Raw genomic sequence first — 24,396 nt, forward strand, 5'->3', positions numbered from 1 at the left:
ATCGAGCCCCTTTCTAGACTGTTACACTGGCATGTTTTTAATATCCCCCGAGCCCTGTGTGTCCGCCGGACCGAGCCCGCAGGAGCTCCCGGCGGGGCAGGGGGAGCGGGCGCACGGAGGATGCGCACGGAGCCGCCGCCCCCGCAGAGCCGCGCCGGGAGCGGGAGGTGAGCGGCGGCTCCGGGAGGAGGGACGGGATCGCGGCTCCTGGCCAGGGCCGCGGCGGGGCTGTTCTGAGAAAAGCGGGTTTTTTCCAGCGAGACGGAGGCTGCAGAGGCCGCTGGGGCGGGAGGGCTGCGGGCGGAGCGCGGCGCGGGGCGAACATTCCCAGCATTGGGGTTTCAGCCATTTTTGCCTCCAAGGTTCCCAGGTGCCTTGCGCCGGGGGCTGGAGCATCTTTAAACATCTGGCGTGAAGAAATCAGGCAGCTGTGCGTGTGTTAAGGAAGACAAGGGGAGCTCGAGGGGGTTTTGTTTATCCAGGGGACTGGAAGTGATGCATTTTAATTAGTCTGTGATGTGAGGGGAAAGGAGATTTAGAAAACAAGCATTCTGATTAAAATTCAGCCTGTCAGAGGACAGTAAGTGGTGCTCCCTTGTTGTGGTTTTTTGTTGTTGGCTTTGGCGGTTTTTTTACTTATTAAAGTATGTTGTACGGGCATTTAGTAGAAAAGATTCAAGGAAACAAATGAAACATTTGACGATGCACATGAAGTCGGAAGCCTTTTGTGTTAAGGTGCAAACAAAATATATGCAGGCTGTTCCGCATTCTCTTACTATTGATTTTTCAGACAATGGAAGAACAGAGCCTGGAAAACACAGTTCCTCGATGAAGAGTTCTTGGTTTTCAGACCAGAGCTTTATAAATAGCATAATAAACATGGAGGGGGGTGGATGGTGTTATGGATGACGTATTCTCATCAAATGAAAATGTGGATTCATTTTGTTTGCAGGAAAAAAAAGCAAATCAGCAAATTGATTTCTATAATTTGCTGCAAAATATTTCTTATAGAAAAGAAGAATACATCCACCCTATTCCCTCACTGGCTTCCCCCTGCCCAATTTCCAGCTGGCTAGACTTCAGCTACCCCTAGAACCTATGGTAGTAAAGTCCAATAGGAGGATCAGATGTTATTTCTGCTGCACGTATAGGATTCCCCCCCCTCCCCCATTATAATTTATAATCAAATTCCCTTTTTTTTTTTTGACAGGATAAGAGTGGCTGCCACTATGATAACTACCTTGCTTTGCAACATGATATTTCTGCTGGCATTTGGATTGGCTTCAGCTTTTAGCCACAGCCCTAGGACACCTGACAGAGTTACTGAAGCAGATATTCAGAGGCTCCTCCATGGGGTTATGGAGCAATTGGGCATTGCCAGACCCCGGGTAGAATATCCAGCACACCAGGCTACGAATCTTGTTGGTCCACAGAGCATTGAAGGTAGTTAATTTCTATTTGGAGTTATGATTAATTTATTAGTATGCTTTGGTAATAATTTTTTTAATAGATACAGAAAGAATATCATGACCTTAAAGTAATAGATTTCTTCACCATATTGTCGCTTGATTTCTGTTTTAAAATCACCATCCATCTTCCACCTTCCATAATGTAATGTTTTTGGCAGAATTAATGGGGCTTTTTAATGTATAGGCTTTGCAGAAAAAGTTACGTTGTTTTGGCATTGTCTGATCTCTAGTGCTTCAAAACAATGGATTTGCTAAATTATTCCTGAATATTATGTCTAAATATATTACATATGTATTTCACATGAAACAAATATTATCGGTAGAGCCCAAATTCCATGGAATTTTAGAAACATTTGCAAACCAGAAGAGATCAAGTGTTTGTGATGCCATGTGAGATAAAGGTATGAACCTTACACTGGGGTGCTCCTCTCCCTGTGTCCACAAGTAGCACCTCAAAACCATGTTGCAGGGATAAATGCTTTGGGCTCAACTTCATTTTTTTTGGCCAGTACCTCTGATCTGACAATGTAAGTTTTCCTTGGAATCAGTCTTTTATAGCTATGTAAATAATTTGAAATATCTGGCTCAAATGTAAGGATATTGGGATAACGTTTTAGTGAGCTGCTATTTTAACTGGACAAACCAGCTCTTCTTTTGGCATGACAGCAAGAGGTTGAAGGTATGAAACTCCAAATATTATTGTTTATGTGTGAACATCAAAACAGGGCAGAACCCCTCAACCTTCCTCTCAGAATTAAATCAATCTGATAGTGCAGTAAGACTCCACAGTTTGTAAGTCTGTGTTCTCTATTTTATCCTCATTCTGATCTACAGACTGTCCTAGTAAATAGATACAATTGCTTTGATGGAGGCTGAGGAGAGGATTAAAGCTGAATAGGCGTTTCTACCAGATAATTGCAGACCTAAATTTATATATTTTTCAAAGAAACTTTGATATATACATGTTCTTCTGCAAACTTAAATAACAGAGACTAAGTTAGCAAAATCAGACTATGCATCTCTTTGTATAAGTATCAAAGGTTTTCTAGTGTTTGTGAGACTGAAGTAAAGCTAGTTTTGCAGTCGTTCATAGTCTTCCAGAAACAGCAGGTTAGGCAAACATTTTTTTGTTTCTCCTTTTTTAAAAAAAATTAAAAATCCGTCTGTGTATGTGGCAGGGTAAAACTGGAAGGTGATAAATCCAGTTGATTTTAAATGGTCTTGTGGGGTGAACGCTATCAGTCAGTGTAGAAATAGGCAAGCAAACCAGACCTGTGTATCAAATGTTGCTTTTTATAGAGTAATCAGTGGTGAGTTTTTTAGGTAGCAATCACTTACTCTTTCTTTGGTTTCTTGTGGTGATGTGTATCTATCTATAGATAGATATGTCTAAAAGTATCTGATAAGAAACTTCAGCCTAAGAAAAGATTGTTTGCAGTTTGACAGTAAATGTTGTCTTACATCTTTGAACACAATATTTTCTCAGAGTACTTATTAAAAAAAGTAGATATAATTCAGTGAATTTTCACCATGAGTGTATTTATAATGAATTATAGGATAGCTAATCCATCAAACCTTGCATTTCTTTCTGAAAAATAAGTCCATATGTTTTTAAATAACATCAGTACAAGGTTTCACATTCTGAAGAATTCACCTATGGACTTTCCATAACATATCCTCACTGTTATCACAGGCTAATAATTCCATGTACAAGTGCTTAAAAAATTCTACATGATAATAGAAAGGAAAACTAAGGTGGAAGGAAAGAAAGAGGTTTTAGAATTATTAGAATGTGTCACAGCAAAACAGGGTTTTCATCATAATACCATCATGGCAAAGTGGTAATTCACCAGCTACTCTTCTGAACTACTCTTCTGTCTTCACTGGGGTTTTTTGCATGAAAATAATGGACATTAAAATTGGGTATTAAATGCTTATTATTTATCAGAATTTCTGAGCTGCCAGAAGTGTTGACTTCCAACCACTTTCAGACTCCAGGTTTCAGTGACAAAGTAAAAATTTTAAAACCAGGTTCATTTCATGCCTGCATTCTCATCATTAAGGCCTTGACTGCTCTGGGATGCATTTGTTTTTCATTTTGAATGGATACTGCATCTCAGCATAAAAACAACCCTCTATCAATGACTTCAATAAATTTAGTATGTTCCTACAGAAAATTGTTTTACTTAACAACAGGTTTTTGTCAGAAATGGCCCCAGCAGCAGTGGTGATAGCTGTCCTTGCCATCAGGTTCAGCTAAGCCACAGTTCCAGAGGTACCACTGACTTTGAAAAGGCCAAGATTTCACCCATTGTATGTGCACACTTGCAAGCAACATACTGTCAGAGAAAATTAATTTTTGTGGCTTTGGAATTTGGAAACAAATTTAGGCTGTCATAATATAAACAAGTTTACTCTAGCAACCTGATTATAATGAAATGTTTGCAAATTTGAGTGATTATTATAATAACTTTCCGTGTTATTATTTCCATGAATAAGAGCTTAATAATTTAATATGCAACACAAATATTATTGCTGCTAGTTCACCAGCAGATTTCCTGATCCTGCTTATTTTCCATCTCAGCTTTCTACTTTTTTACTGGTGTTAATTATTCTATTTTGACTTTAAAATGCTAAAAAAACAGAGGTCGGATGTGTTGCAAGGAACTATACATGATCATTCCCATTCTTACCTTCACACCCACCCTATCCCTTCCCTTCAAAAAAAATTAGGGCTGACTTGGCTGTAGAAAGTGCAGTTGCAAACCTATTCTATACCAAAGAAAACTAAAAACAGGACAATTTTCAGAAAATACATTTAGTAGCATATGCTCTCTTTTTGAAGTGACCAGATAGTTTTCATGTTGATGGATTAAAAAAAAATAAAAAATAAAAAATTACAGCTTGTTAATTGCAAAAAAGATTCTGCCTTTCATTGTGTTGAAATCTATGAACACATGTTTGCTTCAGGGTTTTTTTTGGTTTTTTTTAAACTTCTCCTTAACTTTGTACTTGTCAATTTAGTGTTACTTCAGGTTACTTCAGGCTGCTAAAATAGGAATAGTGTGTAGAAAATGCCCTGATTCCAAAAAGTAAGAAACTTATATTAACTAGTCTAATTTCTCTAATAACAATCACTCTCCTTAATCATTCATCTTATCAGAAAGCTATATTGGAGTCACTTAGCAGCATCTATAAAAAGACTGGCAAACAGAAAAGCAAAATAGGAATTTTTTAATGAGTAACTGTGTTTCTGTACTTACTGTTCAGCTTATCACTAAAATACTATGCAAGCCTTGCTGGGCTATATTCAAGCTTTCTACAGATAAGGAGGCTGCATGTATGTTAAAAGAGAACAAAAGAATAAAATAAAGAAATGCATTAATTATTTCAGAAAACATAGAAGTTATTTTTTCTTTCTGGCAGGGCATTTATGAAGTAACAGAGCTCTTTTTTTTTTTTTTTTCTTTCCCTGCATGCTTACAATTTTGCGCCAATATTTAAGGGATTTTTTTGTTTGTTATTGTTTGGTTTTCCTTTTTCTGAGGAATGGAAGGGAATAAGCATATAATGTAAATTTCAGGCCTATTATACCCTGCATAGGACAACAGTAAAAATCCCACTTAAACACACGGGGGCACCAGTAGCTCGTCTTGAGTAGTTTACAGCACTTAATTTGATGATTGGAAATGTGAAGTCACCTTTTCCTTTTGGAAATATTACCTACCATAAATTCAGTACAACAGAAAGCTTCTTGTGTGGTTTGTTTGTGTTTGATTTAGTTGTTTTTATTTCTTAAAGCCCCGTCAAACAAAATTATTGTTGCTAAAGGTGCTAGCTGGCATGACAGCCCAGAGTCTGAAGTCCTCAGCGTGCAGAAGAGGCATAATGCTGTCACCCTCAGTGACAACATTAAAGGATGTCTCTTAAATTGTGATTGTTTGTAGGTATAAGGAAATCTAAGAAATACAATGCCTCTTAGGGAGGCTTTTGATTTTCCTGCAGAGACTCCTCATAGCTACTGGAAACAGGCTGGGGTTTGTTTGATTATTTTGAAAGGAAGTAAGTACGTTTATTGTTTTAGAAAAGTGTAGTTACTGTTTGTTAGATTGAGATGATAAAATTCAAGAGTCTGGAACATTATGCAAATATGTCTACTAAAAACTGGTAGTTAATGGCTTGTCAGCACAGACTGTACAAATAACAACACTCTGCATCGAACCTACTGTCCATAAAATTATGCAGATTACTCACGCATGTTTATAGTGTCTATTTTGTTTACATTTTACTAATAAGAAAAGTAAAGGTTTTCTCATTAGTAAAGAATAGTATTACTTTGCTGTCTGTCCTGTGTTGTAGCTGCAAGACAGGCACTTGTTTCCTACAAGAACAGTGACATCTTTGCATTAGAAAGTTGCATAAACTTTTGCTGATGAATTCCCCCAGTGAAACCAGTGCAGAAATGACCTTTTCACTCGTTCACCTTCAGGCTAATGCGTGCTATGCTATACCCCCATATATTTGGACATCCTTGGGTGACTACAAGTAATAATTGTGTGATACCTGGGGCTCAGCAAACACAGCAGTGTGACTGCTGCACCCTCTTTGCTCCAGTTTAGGTGCTCAGTGGCAGAGTCTGTGCCAGCACCCAGGGGGAGCAGTGTCAGAGTGTGGGGCCATCTGCACAGGGCTGAGCTCTGGGAGACCTCCCACAGCCAGGGAGGCTGATTTGTTTGTTGTTGAGGTTTCTGGTGTGGTTTTGTTTTGTTTTTTTTTTTCCCCAAGTTATCTAAATAGCCCAGAAAGTATGATTTCAAAATTTAATATGGACATCTCAAATTTCTGAGATAAAATGAAAGTAGGAAACCTACAGTTGTTTATACAACAATATGTAAATTTCTAGATTGGGATAGATTTGTCTAAAAATACCTATTTTCTTTGCATTTTTTGCCACAAATTGTAGTGTTCAGTGCAACCAGAATTTGAGTATTGGGAGTGATACATGTCATAAGAGAGGTGCCTTAAAATGCTGATTTCTGAATTTAAAAGCTAATGACAGTGCCAAATGATAGCAGTGAGGTACAGTGGATTTTCTTAATCTGAGTGATATGGGACAGGTCTGTGAAGAAACTGCATGTAGAGTGTTTATGCATTTTATAACTAACTCCACAAACAGGAAAATGATGAGGTGATGTGACTTTATTTTTCTTAAGGGAAAAAAAATCTTTGAAATTTGGCCTGTGATGTCCTTGATTCCATGTGAATTTATAAGCCATGAGCAGCAGTGAGCCATAAGAAAGACAAGCTGGTGTTTTGCTGCTGCATGGAGGTCATACCAGGTTACCTCAGTGTGCTTCACAACTATAGAGGAGCAAGGGCAGGATCCAGCAGAGGCAGTAGGTGTTACCACTGTGAGCTCTGCCACGACTGAGCATTGATGCCCCAGAGCTGCAGGAGGGGTGCAGGTGCTACTCCTGTGTTCTCAGAGTGGCTGGGAGCATCAGGGGAAACTCTCAAATCCAGTCAGAGAAGAGTCAGTGGAGAACACAAGAAGAAAAGAATATTAATCCCTGTTTCTCTCCAGATCTCTGTTTCTTGAGGGGGATCTGACTGAGGAACCTATTTAGATTTGAGGCTTTGAAACCTTTTGTTGAAACATCCTCCTCCTGTGATTGCAGGAGGATGTGCAGGCATCACATACCTCTGCAGAGGAACCAAAAAGGGAGTGACTCCAACTCTTAAAAGCTCCTACAAACCATTGCTATGTGATACAGACTGCTGCTGCTATTCATAAAGTCTTCTTTAAAAGATGCCACCAAATAAGAAAGAGTCCCATCTCAAGCAGCTTTTGGGAAAGAAAGATGGCAGGTCTGTAGGAATTTAGAATTAAGTAGATTATCATGTACCTAAAGATAATTAATCCATTAGAATGGGATTTGTAGCCACAATTACTTTTTTGTACATTTTTTAGTAGAGGGAAAATCCAGAAGGAGAGGTAAGAATCCTGAAGAGGAAAGGGAATATGATAGCTTCTGTATTATCTGATGCTTTATAATAACTGCATTTTCTGCTCTTGGAAGAAGGTATAGAGAAATTGAATATGAATCTGTAAAATTCCATCTACCATTGGAATATGTTATATGGAAAATGAAATATGGAATATGGAAAATTGTCCCAAAGTATTTAAAAAATCTTTCAATGAAGACTGGCCAAGTTATGATGAGCTCTTATTTTTGAAGATTTTTTTCCCTGCTTATCTCTCATGGGGAGACTGAGGGGAGATCTCAGTGCAGTTACAAATTCCTCATAAGGGGAAAAGGAGGGGCAGGCACTGATTTTCCTCTGTTGTGAGCAGTGACAGGGCCTGTTAATGGTCTGAAGTTGTCAACAGGTTGGATATTAGGAACAGGTTCTTCACCCAGAGGGTGTCTGGGCACTGGAACAGCTCCCCAGGGCAGTGGTCACAGCATCAGCCTGGCAGAGCTCAAGAAGATTTTGGACAATGCTCTTGGACACATGGTGTGACTCTTGGGGATGATGCTGTGCAGAGTGAGGAGTTGGACTTGATCCCTATGGGTCCCTTCCAAATCTATATATTTTGTGATTCTGTGAGCCTGCTAGGATTTGTACCTTTCTGCAGTTGTCTCCAAATCAGCTGCATTTCCCATGCACTCACCTGAATTTTAAATTAACTTGCAGTAAGAAAATACTTTAAAATTTACTTGGCTCTATGAAGAGATATTTTAGAAATCTAGAGAAAGAAGAGACTCTTACTCTTCTTGATTTTGGTGTTGTGCCAGGAAATAGGATCTCTGGCACTCTTCAGAGGTTCACAGAGCTTTTCTCCCTGTGCTGGCCATGGTGTGTGTGCTCAGCAGTGCTCTCAGCTGCAGGGATGGATGAGAAGAATGCTGTCAGCTGAAGGAGCTGGTTCTTCCCCCTGGGATGCTTTAGTACTCACATCAGCTCATCTGAGTCCATTTTGCAGCACCAAAGAGCAGTGCTGGGCGTGGTCTTACCTGTCAGAGCTCTACATCTCCCTGCTCTGTTGCCTCTTCGTTGTGTGCCAGTGCTTTTATCCAAGCGCAGAAGAAGCCTCATCTTAACTGAGGTGGTTTTGCATGGCAAGGCCTCTGCTCTTGGAGTTCTGAGGTAATACTGGCTCATCAGGGCAGAGGCTGGAGCCTTCCAGCTCGGCACTGGGAATGCTCACAAGGAGGTTGTTTGAGGCATTTGGGAATTCTGCCTTATAGCAGCTGTCAGACAGGCATGGGAAGGTTTTAAACCTGCTGTTGGACCAGCTGAGACTTTGAGCCATCTGCATGGAAAATGGAATTAAATGAATATGAATGGGGAAACGAACACAAAAATTTTTAGAAGCTCAGTGGAGCAGCAGAGAGAAAACATGGGTGTTCTGGATGTTTCTGGTGCATCCAGGCTTCACATTACAGGAGTGAAAGGAGCATTAAATGTGTTGACACTGATGGACTTCTCATGCAGCTGGTGTCAAGTGAATAAAGTGCCAGTGAATGAAGTGTTCCAGTCTTTCATTGGCACATTTACAATTATGGAACTGAAACGGTGTCCCATCCCTGGTGGCATAAAGGAGGTCACTGTTTTCCTTTCCTGCCCCTGTTTCCCAGAACCACGTGTTGCACATGTGGTCAGTAGCGAGGTAGTGCTGTGGCAGTGACAGGAGGGGGAGATTTGCTGGCTTTGGGGGTTTTGTTTCACTCTGTTGGTGTGTGGTGGCTGCAAGGCAGGGTGGCAGAGGGGCCCTGGCTGTGTGCTGCATGATGCACTGTGTGTGTGAAAAGGGTCAGCTCATCCACATGGGGAAGTGCAAATGCCACTGCTCAGCTGAAGTTAATACAGTCCATTAGAGGACTGTTCAACCAAGACAGGCATAAGAGTTTGCTTTTTTTTGCTTTGTCAGCAAGTGGGCTGCTGGAATCTTTTATTGTGTATACAGTTTGAATAATAATGACATATAAGCTACTGTTATAAATTTATTGTGAGAAGCATGGGCATTACTTTGGTTCTATTTCACAATAAGAGCCTTTAATATCTTAAATATTTGTACTGTTTGTAATTAAAATATTGGATAAAATGGAATTATTTGCTGAAAGCAAGGTTAGTAATTGTATGATGTGTGTGCTTAAGGCTTTAGAAAGAATTGTCCTTCTGCAGAGAAATAGAAAATTAGTCTTTATAGTTTTAAGAAACTTTGTCATTAAGGAGAAGACAAACTGACTCTGGAATCTGGGATGCCTGAGCATGTATAGCTGTAGTATTTTTGTGTTTCTTGAGGCATGCTCTTGAATAGTTAAGGAAGTTGGCTAGGTTTGCATTTTTCCATTCTTTGTTCTCCTATGCTTTTTCTCCTTCCCTATTCTCTTATTTAGCAGCTTCTGTGAACTAGACAAAATGCGATAATTCATAACTTTTTTCAGTTCTCCTCACTTCCTGTGCTTAATCAATTTCAGCAAGCAGGATAGAACTCTCTAGGATGAAGCTAGCACAATTATAATTACAGCATTGGTGCAGTAAAGCCTTTAGAAGTGTTAGAAAGGGCAAGGAAAATGTAATTTTCTGCATTCAGGATTTTTTGAGAGTTTACATGATGGGTGGTCCTGCAGGTAACAAAAGAAAAGAGAAAGTAAGTTAGTGGATGCTGTCCCAGTTTAACATGAGAGCAGTGGGAAGCATTCTGTCAAACCTGCCTTTGACTGGGGAGATGTTCCTTTTGAATGTGACAATGACACAACAAATGTAGATACGGCAAGATGACTGGGGATGAAAGTGCAGGGTAGTATGGGAAGCTGACACTTGAAAGAAGAAAGATGTATCTCTGATTTGTTGAGGAGATACTGTAAACAACCTTGAAGATTTTTTTTCCCCGTGATAAAAGCAAATAATCCAGATTAAAAAAGATTTTGCTAAGTAGGAAGTATGGTATTACATCTCTGATTAATATGTATTTGCTCCCTTATCCCATTGGGTAAATGGGATAAGCTATACCAGGCTTCCCTTGCAGCTCATGTTTGCTTGGAGTTTGTACTGGTTCTAAGAGGTGTAATTTTTGCTCAGGGAGAAGATTTCCCTTGTGAATCTGTGAGGGGTTTGGACACTCTGAGGCACCTGAATGACTTGCTAAGTAAAGGTCTTTAACTTGGGATTTGGAATTTATTTACTCACAACACATACTCAAGATCCTTCCTATTTTGTATCTCTGTGCTAAGATTTGTCAGACTACCTATTTTCTGAATTTGTGATTGGGGTAACTCTATCTTCACTGTGACATGGGAAATGGTTTCAAAGAGACTGAAAGGCAAATTTGTCCTCTTTAAATATTTGGCAATTCACTTTTGAAAATCCATTCTCATTGACTTTCTTAAACTGACTCTTCAGAGGGACAGCACCGCCTGTTTGTGTTTGGAGGATTGCTCTCCACAGATCTTTTCCCACTGTACTTTACACTCCAATAGATGGCTAGCAGCAGCTAAACTTCAGTGGACTAACAGCATTTTCATTGGATGTGTTTGATCAGGGAAATATTCAATAACTGCAAGAAATTAGTTGCTCTTTATGTTTATTTTCCTTTCTTTTTTTTTTTTTCTTTTTTTTTTGTCCTCCAGAAATGGAGTGGTTACGTTGTCTGCATGGGTGGGAAACCCATACAAGACAGTTTTGCTCTTACAAAGAAATGAGCTGACATGTATACTCTTTAAACTTTTAATCATTCCAAGGATCTCTAACTGAAATCTCTGATAAAAGATTTTTCAGAATTATAATAATGGTGAGAAGCATTGTTCTTTTTTAGTTTTCTACGCTGAACAGTTCAAGACTAGTGCTAGATGACTACATATATGCATATATTTTAAATTAAATTCAAAGCTTACTTAGGACAATGCTGCTCTCAGCCCAAGAGACTTAAACCTCTAGTTTATCCTGTAGGAATGTGAAATGCTTAATAATAAATGCTCACAGAAATCCTGCACGTGAAAGGGAGCTGATTGTTTCGGCGTGTTTTCTTTGCTAGTATGTGGCACAGAAAAACCTGTTCATATAAGCAAGGAGATATGGAAAAAAGCATAGATTTATCTAGCTCATCCTTTTTCAATACAAGGGTGTTGTCTGTACTACTCCGGATTTCTGGTAGAACAAGTTTGAATAATTTAACAATGATATCTCTCATGATTTCTTTGGATAGGAAATAATGAAAAGTGTCTTGGTATTTAGTTGCCTTGTCTTTTTCTTTCAGGCTCTGCCTCAAGGTTCAAGAAACTGATCTTTTATTTTTGTAGCTGACTGTATATGTTTGTATCCCAATATTTTGACTTGGTAGCTTGCAGTATATTTAACGCTAATATGTTTCTTTAAATCAGTAATGTTATAATACCAAAACTAATGCAGCTAATGAGAGTTACTGTACATAATACTTCTATCCTACTTTCTATATTCATAGCATTTCATTTATATCATTATAGTCTTTGCTGAGTGCACTGTTTATCAGAGTTTATAAGGAATGAGCTTTGCTGATGCTATTAAATCACTCAAGTGTGCTAAATTATGGCACCAGAGCAGGTGCTATTGTCTGCAGCTCTCTTGGAGAGAAAGGAAAAACCCTCAAATGATCCTGGACATTTATACCTAAAGGAAACAATCCTTTATATTAATATAAAAAGATTGGTTTGTACTCAGTCAAGGGAATTCTTGGCAGTCGGTTTAAACTTACATGTATATATAGCACACCGGAGCCTGCTAAGTACCTCTGCTTCCTTTATGGATGGAGCTTTGGTGCCAAGAGGTCTGCACCACATGCAAGCACAGATAGGCTTCTATCTGATGGATTGTCCCATGGTGAACCACACTGTATACAGGATGTTCAAACACGTATTGATTATGTGGTTCTGTAGTTTACAGCACAATCATAACCTGATGCTTTTAGGTACATATATGTAATCAATCTTCACGTGAAGCAACTCAGGACAAAAGAAGTATTTTATGCAATAGATTAGACATTAGATTAAATTACGTTAGATTAAATGTATGTTATACTTTGTTTTTAACCTCATCACCATAACATTATTGTGTTACAGGCATCATCTTTGTGTGGACTGTGGTCTTAGGTACAATAAAGTTGAGAGTGGCTATAATGCTGTTCTGGTTTTAGTACCAGGTCTTGTGGTCAGCTACAACTGAAACCCCCATACAACAGATGCAATTTTTTAATAGGGGTAGTTTTATGTTTGTTACATATCTGTAAAACTTTTCTGCAACACTGCATTGCAGAATAAGGAACTTGTACTTGAGGGGGAAAATTAGAACATTAATTAGATTTTAGTCCATTGTGCAAATAAAATGGAAATGTATGCGCCTATAGACTAATTTGCTTTGCTATAATGCCAACATCCAACTGATCATTTGCAAAATTAATTTGCAAAATTTGCCTCATCTGCCACTTCTAAGTGTAGAAATGAATACAAAATTTTAATTTTGTATTTGAGTGCCTTCTGTTAGCAATTTTTCCAAGTGATTATGTTAGCTTACAATGTTTGGCTGTATAAAAGATGATTTAGGCTAGTAATGTTTATTTGTAATTTGGGACAGGAATACTTGAATGATTCTTTTGGAGCAGCTTTCATGTTCAGAAGCTTTATTCATGTCTTCTGGATCTATGAAAAATATATAAATTTAAAATAAGACTATTTGGTGATAATACGGTGATTTTGCCATTTAACCAAACAGTTGTGTCTGTGTTCAGTCTTTAACTCATATTTTCCAATTGTTCAAATTCCTTTTCCTCTCAATTCATTGTTAGTAAAACTTATATGTTGACTGTATGTTGTTATCCCTCATTATATAGAGTTTTAAAAAAATATTGCTTTGCTGTCACCCAACCATCTCCATTGCTGCAGTGTGTGTGGTGGCTGTCTTTGTCAGGGAAAAAGAACATGCATGAAACGAACTTTTTATTTGTCTGAAATTCAAAAGAATAGTGTACAATAGTATTTAAAAAACTCCACAAGCAGCTGGGGTTTAGCCTGTGGATGCATTTGGTGAGTAAGGCATGCAGAAAAGATCTGGGACAGATAATTATTTGTAGAGAGGCATAGAGACAGAGAGTGGCCAGAATTTGGTTCCCAAATCTTTAGTGGATGACCCTGCTTGTCAAAGGCATGGCACCCAGCTGAGGTGTGTGGGAGGTGGCCACAGCAGACCAGTTTTGGGTCCTGTTGCCCAAGCACAGCACAGCAGGCCCATTGTTGTGTCCTCTGAGTTACAAAAGCTGCTGCATAGTGCTGTAACCCTGCAGTGGTGGTGCTCTGTGTCACACAGGGAAAAGGTAATCTTGTATGTGGAAGTGTGAAGTCACTGACTGGGGTGCTTTGTAACATGTTGACTTGTGTGGAGGTGGTGTATGTGAACAAGAATTCCCATCAATAACAGGGATTCTTCACCACTTTTCATCATCACAACAGGAAATGCAAATTTACAGTTAAGAATTGGTTTCATTTAAAAATAATTTTCATAAGTGTACACAACCAAATTTGCTAGAATACTCCGGGCCCCCAAGGACCTTAATATCTTAAGCCCCCTTGGGACTCAATTTATTAATGTATTTCTAGGCTGTGCAGGTAGTATTTCTACAGTGTCAATAGCATTGTCTTCCTGCCATGATGCTGTCTTGCCATATCTTCTATTGTTAGTTGCTATAATGAACAGTAATAGTATCAGTGACTGAAGATGATTGTGCTTTTACACGTGTCAGGTTTCATTATTTCTTTTTCTTCACGTTTGCTTGCCTAAAACTTGCATGCTTAAGGAATAAGACAATGCTAAGACTAATGATATGTAGCCGATTTGGTTTCCTTAGCTTCATTTTTAATGATCTAACTTACTGAATTTAGGTCACATGGTTATGTTTCTTAAAGAGAAGTTTGAAATCTAAACTTGGATTTGTCTCTAAAACAATTATATATCTAAAGAGAGAGAGAGAGATTATACTTTAAATTGAAGTCTAGATTACTTGGACTAGCTAAAGTACTTACACTTTTAATCTTGTAAAAAGACTGTGCATAAATTGTCTTTGCTAGGTGGTGCACATGAGGGTCTCCAGCACTTGGGTCCTTATGGCAATATCCCAAACATTGTGGCTGAGCTGACAGGAGATAATGTACCAAAGGATTTCAGTGAAGATCAAGGATATCCTGACCCTCCAAATCCCTGCCCTATTGGAAAAACAGGTAATTCAGCTGTAGCCTTTGTTCTTCTGTCTTCACTATACATCTTCCTTTCAGCACTGTACAACCCATGATCAGAAATGAGGGGTTTTTTTCATTCTCTGCCACAGGAGAAGAACTGTTGATAATTTGGGTGTTTTAGTGTTTCAGATGAGTTTTTTTAGATTTTTAAAATAATTTATATGTGCACCTCCTGTATTGCTATATGATGCTGGAGGTCATGTGGAAGAAATCATCTTGACCTCAGAGTAGAAGATAGTGAGATTTATGAGAGCATCATGTTCCCGAGGGAGTTCATTTTTAAGCTGGCTCCTGAAGAAAGTTATTCTGTACAGATGAGATTTACCCTTATTTTAGAGACTTTCATTGTGCCAAGAGGAATGAAACTGTCTGCCCTGATCTCCAACCCAGACCATGAGTCAATATTTAAGATACCTTGGCTCCAATCCATGCGTTTATAGCTCACTGAGGGTGCATCTGTGCCAAGAAAAGGAGAACTACAGGGATGTAGCCCAAGGCATTGCATGCAGGCTGGCTCTGGCAGAGGGGCGGTGCAGCCTTGGAGAACCAGAGCAGTGCCCAGGACATGCAGGGTTTCCCTCCTGCCACCCCACAGGTACCGAGCCCTGCAGGGCTGGTGCTGAAGGGTCACCAAAGGAGCCCTGCACATGCATGGTATACACAGACCCTGAGAGAATGGGTCTCTTTCCTGTTACTGAGCCAAGGAATGACTTCCAGTACTGAAAGCAGTAGTAAAACACCCATTGGCTGCCTTGGGACCTGGAACTGGGAATGAGCACTCTATTTTTCTCTCATTTTTTATTTGTGAGCTAAGAGATACTTTCAAAATGTTTTCTGTTTAGCCTTCTTTTATGTTATTTGGATAATGCAGAACAGTTGTCTGTATTCTTATTTTAAAATGTTCTAACTAGCTTAGAATTAATCAAAAAATAATATTTGTTGTGAGAAGTTTTGTGAAGTGCTTTTTCATCTCATTCAAAAATTTGAGAAAATTTCAAATAGTCCTCCCTTACTGTTTTCTATTACAGCCCATTTGGTGGTGATGCCTTCATCTCTTCTGAAATAATACCTCATCTTCCCATTTTCTCACTATAGCTGCTGTCTGACAAGTTGCAAATCATGGGTTTGGATTTTCTCACACATAAACAAACACATGGACTTTGTATCTTCTGTGCTTGCCCATTAGACTTCTGTTCATGATTACATAAATAAATTAATAACATGGCATCCAGGGAAATGACTTTGAAAATCCCTTCCATTTTTCTTTCTTAGGTGAAATAAAAATTGTTAGCTAAGCTAATACAGATCTGAACACGGGGAGTTTGCAGGGAAGTGCTGCCTGCTCAGATAAATGGCTCTGTCATAGGTATGCTGTGAGTGAAGATAGTATCTGCTAGGATTAGAGTAAAATGTTTTTCAGAGCCTTAAATGGAAATTCAAGTGGTGACTGTATTATGCATACAAATTACTAGAGGCCTTCCTCAATCAGGTCTGTGGATTTGCTTAATGGAAAACAATTTTTCCAGTCACTGTCTACATATGCACATTCCACAGCAGGAATACATAAGCCTGGAGCACTTGAGCTGAAGACTTTTGGATTCGCAGTCATAGAGGACAGCCATGTGTCGAGCTGCCCTTCGTGTTTTCTACCAAAAGACACAAATGCTCTGAGGTCTACCACACTTCTGTTGTCACCTGTTTCTCTCTTGATATAACCTTGTCCCTGATGAGACTGAAATGATTTTGAAGTGTTTTAATAGTTTCTGAGTTACTTAGCCAGTATGAAGAGTTTTCCCCTGTTTTCTATTGGCAATTTTATTTTTTCCCAATCCCAACGAGAAAAGAGAGAAAGCTGGATGTGTTGAACTCAGAATAACCTCCTCAGGTCATTGAATCAACTCAGTTTTAAATCAAGGTTTTACTGTTTCCCACATCTGAGGGAAAAGGATAATCCATCTGCAAAACCTTTTATGTGATGACACACAAGGACAGAAGGGAAGGTCCACAGGTGTGTGCTCTGGAGTGCCTGTGTTCTGGCAGATGCAGCTGTTTGAATGCCCAGCATCATGCCCTGGCTGGTAGGATCTCCCTGGGTATGTCTGAGAGGAACTTGGACTGCAAGCTGCCCATGCTGGCAAAGCAGTGGGAGCTCCAGGAGCAGATTCTATCCTAAAAGCTACTCTGGCCTCAAGCTGCTGAAACTTTGCTTAAGCTAAAGATGGCTTATTTTGGTAAAAAGACTGTAAGTTGATTTTAAAAAGGGTATTATCTTGATGTGACACTATCTACAAAACCATCCATTATGGTTAAAGGAGGTTTCTGGACCAATCAGATTAGTTACCAATCTACAGAAATTTATTAATCATAAAACTTCTGCTACAAAGCATTTTTATGAGATCTTATGATGCAGAGATGATTTTCAGCTCGTTTGACCAACGTAGCAAACCAGAAATGGAGCTCCAGGAAGAGCTACTCGGTGAAAGAAATTCTGTCTCAGCTCACAGCACTGTTCTGCTTGTGAGCATTTAAAAAAGAAAAGAATATCCCTTCTGAATCAGAACAGGATGCAGTTCTAGGTAAAATCAAGTGCAAAAATTAAAAGAAAAACATAAAGGAGGGAAAGAACTTGGAAAATAAATTCCTTCTGTTTTCATTACGTTGTGAGCATTTTTTTTTAATAAATACATTCTGACAAATTTGTTTCAAAAGAAAAAAAACCCTGGTATTTTCTAGTCATCCAGTTCTTTATGATTGTTTTAATTGCATGATTGCATTTAAGAAGTTTGGTGACTAATGTGACACATGTTGTGTGTTCCAAAGCTGCTATGCACTCAGTGCTCTCTTTTGCAGTTGATGATGGGTGTCTAGAAAACACCCCAGACACAGCAGAGTTCAGCAGGGAATACCAACTGCACCAGCACCTTTTTGACCCAGAGCATGACTATCCCAACAGGGGCAAGTGGGTGAGTACATGCTTCTTGCTCATTTTTGTTGCATGTGAATCTGGTTATTGTCTGCTGTATGGGGTGCTATGAAACCATAAGGACAGTGTTGTCCTTAATGCTGGAAAAATTATCGCCCTAAGGGAAACTTCTCAAAAAAGGTGAACTTGGCCTGGAAAATAGAAATAGTGCTTCTGATTGGTAAACACCCCAGAAAAACAGAAAGTAGAATCCTTGTTCTATTATCTGTCCCAAAGCATGATAGCTTGATAAATGCAAAAAACCACATTTCCAACTATGGTGAACATGTAGCCAAAGTTAGTGCAGATCTGAAGATTTCAAAACATAAGAATCTGAAAGAATATCCAGGCTATTCAATAATTATTCATTGTTCAGCTACTTAAATAAAAATAGAAAGAAAATACAGATGGGTGGAGTGCAGCAGCATGAAACACCTTAAAAAATCTAGGATCAGACAACTTGCTTTAAGGAATGCTCCCCACCTTAAGGATTTTGGAGGACTTGATGATGCTTCTTCCTCTACTCAGGTTATGCACTGAATTATATTGAAAACCTATTTGACACATCGTATATAATAAACACAGTGAGCTACTCTAAGGGCAAAAATCTTGCTCAGAGCGTACAAGGACTTTAATAACTGCAGCTAGACGATTTCTGCAGGCTAGAGGCTCCAAGGAAAGCTCTGCCACTTAATCTTGGATTACATCACTAAAAATGTCCAATCCCAAATCCCTTTTCAGGCGCCAGGAAAACAATAACAATGATCATAATTTATGCTTGTAGAGCAAATAATGAAATCTCATTTTACATTGTTATAACACTTCACTTAAGATTGCACTAAACCACTGCTCTGTAAGCATATATCGATAAATGGACATGTTTGGCAGTCTCTTCTCCTGCTGTAATTTTGAGACAATGATTCATCTTCATAATCAAACCAGTGTAAGATTTATAGTCTTAATTACTTATGGGAGTGCTAAATTTCTGGAGAGAATGATGCCAAAAACCCCAATTTTGGAAACTTGTTGCATTCTAAGTAATTACCATCAAAGGTTTTCATTTCAAAAACACCAGATGGTGAACATTCTTATTTATGCCAGATAAGGCTGTTAGTTTTCTTATAATTCAAGAGTACTTTACTTTCATAATACCATTCTGGAGACTACAAAAGCACTTATGTAATTCTTTGGCCTATAGAAATATTTCAGAATCAAGCATACATACTGTATTTTCATCAGCAACATATATACTTAATACATGATGGTAAATCATCAGTGAATCCTGAGCTTTTTTGTATCTCCGTCCATCACTAGTTATTCAGGAGAAAAAGCTGCTCAAGTATGGATTAAAACATTCTTAGGTACTAAACAGTAATCATATCTAGCTGCAGCTTAGCCAACTCTAGATTTTTTTAATTAGAGATGAAACAGCTGGTAATGTGCATGAGCAAATATTCTGCTGAGATCCATGAGAATAGCCCTGATCATCTCCTAATTGCATATTCCCACATGGTAAAAACCTAAATACAGTGGTATCTTTTTGTGGCTGAGGTTTGTATTTTTAAGTAAAAGAAGTTTATTTAAAGCGCTCTAAAAATTAACTGTTTGAGACCTTATAAAGCAAAACTGAAGTAGATCAGATCTTTTAGGGCACTCACTGCATCAAGTTGTAAATGACCAGCACAGCTGGCTGTGGGCTGTCCAGTGGGTAACTGTGCATCCTCACCCTCCCACTGCTCCCAGCACCTAAAATTCCCTCTGCCTACATCACATCAGCTTGTTCCTGCTTCTCCTGTTGAAGAGCCCAGGACCTGATGCCAGGGGCTGTGGTGGCTGTGTGCTTATAGACTGTGCTTCCACCAGCTCCTGTGAGCTGAGTGGGCACCAGGTTGTCATCACCAGCTAAAGCCCTGGCAGCCAGCATCTCCTGGACCTGTGGAGGCTGGCATGTGCTCCCAGCTCTGGGGGAAGCTTCTCCCCAGCCTTTTCTCACCACTGTGTGGCTGAGGAAGCATTACATTTCCCAGTGATTTGTGCTTTCCAGGAGTCAACATGCATTCTTCAGTGTAACCACAGAAAAGCCCAGATTACAGTAGCAGATCAGAAAAAAAGGACCTGCTTGTCTTACTGGGACAGAAACAGGTTGGTTGACTTGTTTTGGTGACAGCCTGTCATGCTTGCAAAGCTGTGGGACCTCTGCAGTATCCTGTGAATAACAGACATGTTTTATAAGGGTCAAGCAAGTTTAGAAGCTGTCTTGTGTAGCAGAGTGTAGGGTTATGTAGATGCTAAATATTACATGTAAATTCCCCTAATATATCTGCAGATACAAATATATGAATCATAATAAATATTTACTGGGTTAGGAGTGGGAAGAAAGGGGAAGAGTGTTTCCATCTTTGGGAAAACTCGCCATTATCCATATGCTGACCTGTGAGAAGTTTAAGGAAAAGACTGTTTATAGAGTGAGATCCGCAGCTTATACTCTCCTCCCCCCACCTCATTTGTGAAAAGCATAGGGGGGACAGTGGAAATAGTAGCATGAATGACTTTTGCATTTTTCTATCCTTGTGTACAGCTATTGTTTCTAAGATTTCAGGTTTTTTTGCCCATTTCAGACTTTTCCTTATAGGACATAGATGCTTTCTGAGTGTGCCTTTCTTGCTTCTTGCAAATTGTCTCTTTAGATGGTTTGAGGAAGTGTTATTGGCATCCAGAAAGACTTGCACAAAGATCATTTACAACACGTGATTTACAATCAAATCTAAAACAACTCTTATATATTTTGTTGGTTGAAAGTATTTTAACCTCTGACTTTTTTCCACCTAATCCCAACCTGTAGTACTCTAATCCAAGTAGCCAAGAGGATGCAAAGGAAGCTCCAGGAGTGAGGGAAAAGTAGCAAATCATACGCAGCATGTGTCTACACGAGGTATATCTTTGAAGAAAACTCTGTGCCTTCATTCTTAACAAGCTCTCAGTGAGGGATGAACACTTCCTGGGCAGATTTTGGTGGCTGATGAGGTCAGGCTGTTGCACAGTAGAACATATTTTCAGGATTGCTATTGTCATACAAATATGTTCTAAGCTCATGCTCCACAACCATATTTGCTTTGTACTCCACATAATGCCACAGTAGTACTTAGGATTTTAAAACATTCTCAAACAGACTAAACAAAATACGGTTTCCTTGAGCAGAAACAGTTCAATTGTGAGGAATTTTTCAGAATGACAGAAATGCTAGCTCCAGTAGTCCATGAAATTCTTTCTATTTCAGGAACACCCTTTTTCCTCTCATGAAAGTATAAGGTCAAATACTTTACAAAGAGAAGTTTTAATGGTGCTTTGTTTCCTAAGGACACTAATTCATGCATCCTTGAGCTTCTTTAAAATGTTAAATTTAAGTTTTCCTGAAGTGAGTTCGCATAAATGACTAGCCAGGAATGTCCCCCTTGGCCAACTTCATCTCTGTTCCCTTTTGGAACTGCTCAGACAAAATAACTGAGGTTGGACAAGAGATAGGTCTTGTGAATTTGAGGTTTAATGAACACAAGAAGTACAAAACAGACAATTTTGGCAGATTTCATTGTAACACTTGAAAATGTTTGTTTTTTCTCATATCAAGGCTGCAGAGAGAGTTAGAAGTGTTTGGTGAATTTGTCTCGTGCTAGAATTACACTTTCTATTTATATAATCAATGTTAGGTCAGTTGTTTATAGCAGAATTAATGGCCTTGTTTATATAGTCTTCTGCTTTTATACATGTAATTCTTCTCTCCTTCCATTTTCAGGTTAGGATTTGATTTTGGTTTTCTTCATAACACAGAATTGAAACAAAATGTGTTGAACATGTGTGTGTTATTCCAGACTTTATAAGAATTCACTACTTATAAGAAATACAACAATATGTGGATGCACTTATGTAAACTATGGTCAGAGGGGGTTTTTTGTGTTGGTTTTTTTCTTTTCTTTTTCTTTTCTCATCATCATAACTTTCTCTTCTGCCAAGATGTTTCTGGCAGTTTTTAAAAGGTTTGCCATTAAAAATGTTATAGACCAAATGGTTTTTAGAAACTTTATTGAGGGCACTACTTAAACAAAGGAAGAGTTGGCGCTGAACGCCTTTCAGCAGAACTTTGCACTGGAAAGTGTTGATATCTGGAAGGGAATAAGCAAAGACAACAAAACAGTAGGAATGAAACCTATTTCTGTTTTTAAAAGGAATTAGAAAATCCCTTGTAAAGCAAGTATTTTTGCTCCTGTTCTTGTGTCACCTCAAATGTACAGAAAGATATACCAGAGGCAGGACTCTTGCTTCCTCTCCCTCACGTTCGTATTTTTCTTTCTCCTTCTGCCTTTTCTTTAAAAAAAAAAAAAAAAAATATATATATATATATCCACACACACACACACATATATATAGATTCATATCACATGATGGGGAACATCCAGACTATACAGCACATACTTGAAGCACTTACTGCCTGAACACAGGGGATAGCATAGTGGAAAACTACTGGCTTTAAATGGTTGACAAGGCTGTGACTGCTCCTGAAGAACTGAAAATGTTAGTAGGAATATACAAATAGTTATTTTTGGTTTATTTTGCCCATAAAACTACATGCTCCTCTAGACTTGATAATATTTAATAGCAGAAGTAGTATTTTAAAACAAGAGTGTAATGGATTTGATAGCTGTGTTGTTTTTTTTTCCCTTCCAGAGCAAGAGTTTACTCTTTGAGAAAATCAGTGGTGGTCCAAAAAGAAGAAAGAGGGTAACTATTGGAAAATTTCATAGCCCCTGTATAATATAGAGACCTAATAAAAATTAAAACCATATTGTTGAAGAGATAGTCTAATGCATTTGTATTAAACTTTAGATTATGTGTAAAGTCAGGGACTCTGTATGATAAATAACTGTAGCCGGCTTCAGGACTGAACACTGGGTACACGATTTATTTCTCAGAATACCTTTACTTTCATAAGATATATTTAAGTGTATAACATTTTAAAACTTCATATTGTTTGTCTTTTAAAATTGATCCTATTTGCTTAAAACAATTTAAAATTATTTCAATATCTCTAAAACAGAATTTGAAATTTCTTATTAGAAATATTATTAAATTTAGTTACCACTATCTGTATGTGTATTTTGGATGTAAATAACTCTAGAGGTGGTTCTTTGTCTGATCTACCTCAGATGAAACTCCTAGCTCTGTGTCCCACTTGCTTGAAAGGGTTGTCATTGCTCTGCTCCACTAACAACGAAGGCAACTCACATAGAGAGATTCTGAACAGTTTACCTCACTACTCACTTTTTTGGTAGTGTCATCCTTTCTTTTGTTTAAAAAAAACAAAAAGAAAAAAATCACTTTCAAGAAGAGTCCACATCTTTAGCTTTACTGCTGGTGTTATTATTTTCACAAAAAGGAAGTCTAGTTCTCTGCCAGAAAGTAGCTTTTCAAAATATGACAGCACAGTTTATATTGTAAATGAAGTAAATATAATTTAAAATAACAAGCATAAGCAAAGATGATTTATTTATTAACTCTGAAACTTGTAGTCTTTGCTAGAAAGGGAGAAGATGAGTTGATTTCTTCCTGATTCAGACACCACTGGCAGTTGAAACTTCAGCCATAAGTTAATGATCCAACCTGAGCTTACTATCTGCTCACACTTTTGATTTTTGAGCATGTTAGTTGAAAAGTAAAAAAGGCTAGGCACCTGACTTTAATTTTTAAGTAAGAAGAATTTACCCTGGAAATAGTTCAGTAGAATATTTATTAATAGCTAGAACAGCATGTTAAAGTGGAATTCATGCAACATATACATGAGCAAAAAAAAAGAAAAAAAAGAACATTTTCTTTCTTTCAGCTGACTGACATAATTGGATACAAAAGAAGGAGACACTTCTACTTCTTTTCCACTTCTCCTTCACTGGAAATACTTGACAGTTATGTGGCCAGCGGTAGCCCAGAATTTTAAGCTGAATTTCCTTATAGCAGACTTATTTTCCTTAATTAGAATTTAAATTATGTTAGTGTAATACTGTAATGATTGCTAATGATTTAATGAACAATTCAGAATTTCCACTTCATCAGCAGAAGAGTAACCTAGAACTGTCAGCAGCAGAGTGTGTTTTTCTAGAAATCAAAAAGTCCACTGGATACCCTTCCACTAAGTTGCCGTGGGCTCAGAGCTGTGAACAAAGGTGCTCAGGAACTTGCATTACTTTGAATTCTGCAACAGCTGCATAGGATGAAACATATTTTAGTCAAATCAGCCAAAGAATTTTGCATTATATTTTGTGTTTTCTTTTGTTGATTAAGAAGGATTCAAAATTTTATGTCGTCTCATTCTCTTCTACTTTATTTCAAAAAATAGCAAGCAAGTACCATTCCAAAAAAAAGACCAATTAATCTTCCTAGGAATCTTCAGATAATTCCTAGAAGTTTATGCAACAGTTGAATTTCACTAAATTAACATTAAACAGAACTTTTTTAAACAAACACAAACAAATCATTTACATATGTCTTATTTCTAACAATTTAAACAGACATTTTTCCACATTTATTTCTGGTTCTTAATATTTTTATGTTTTTACTTGCAGCAGGCAAAACACCCAAAACCCAACAGAAATAAGCAAAAGGGCTGTTCTGTGCTATGACTAAGTACTAATGATAGCATCCACAAATTTGG

General features: G+C 38.2%; 1 protein-coding gene across 2 annotated transcripts in view; it reads left to right on the forward strand.

The window, feature by feature from the left end:
• Positions 1-24,396, forward strand: part of LOC116998358 (neuroendocrine protein 7B2) — a 42,409-nt gene that overhangs the window by 14,432 nt on the left and 3,581 nt on the right. The window contains exons 1-5 of one of the 2 annotated variants that reach the window (XM_033063911.2): positions 63-167; positions 1,211-1,443; positions 14,570-14,719; positions 17,588-17,700; positions 22,419-22,472. In XM_033063911.2, coding sequence (XP_032919802.1) covers positions 121-167; positions 1,211-1,443; positions 14,570-14,719; positions 17,588-17,700; positions 22,419-22,472 — 597 coding nt within the window. In that variant the 5' untranslated portion in view covers positions 63-120. Of the gene's footprint in view, positions 168-454; positions 581-1,210; positions 1,444-14,569; positions 14,720-17,587; positions 17,701-22,418; positions 22,473-24,396 lie in introns of those variants that run through there. The other variant, XM_033063912.2, reaches the window with a different exon arrangement.

The sequence above is a fragment of the Catharus ustulatus genome, chromosome 6 (genome assembly GCF_009819885.2).
Source record: "Catharus ustulatus isolate bCatUst1 chromosome 6, bCatUst1.pri.v2, whole genome shotgun sequence".
NCBI classification, from domain to species: domain Eukaryota; kingdom Metazoa; phylum Chordata; class Aves; order Passeriformes; family Turdidae; genus Catharus; species Catharus ustulatus.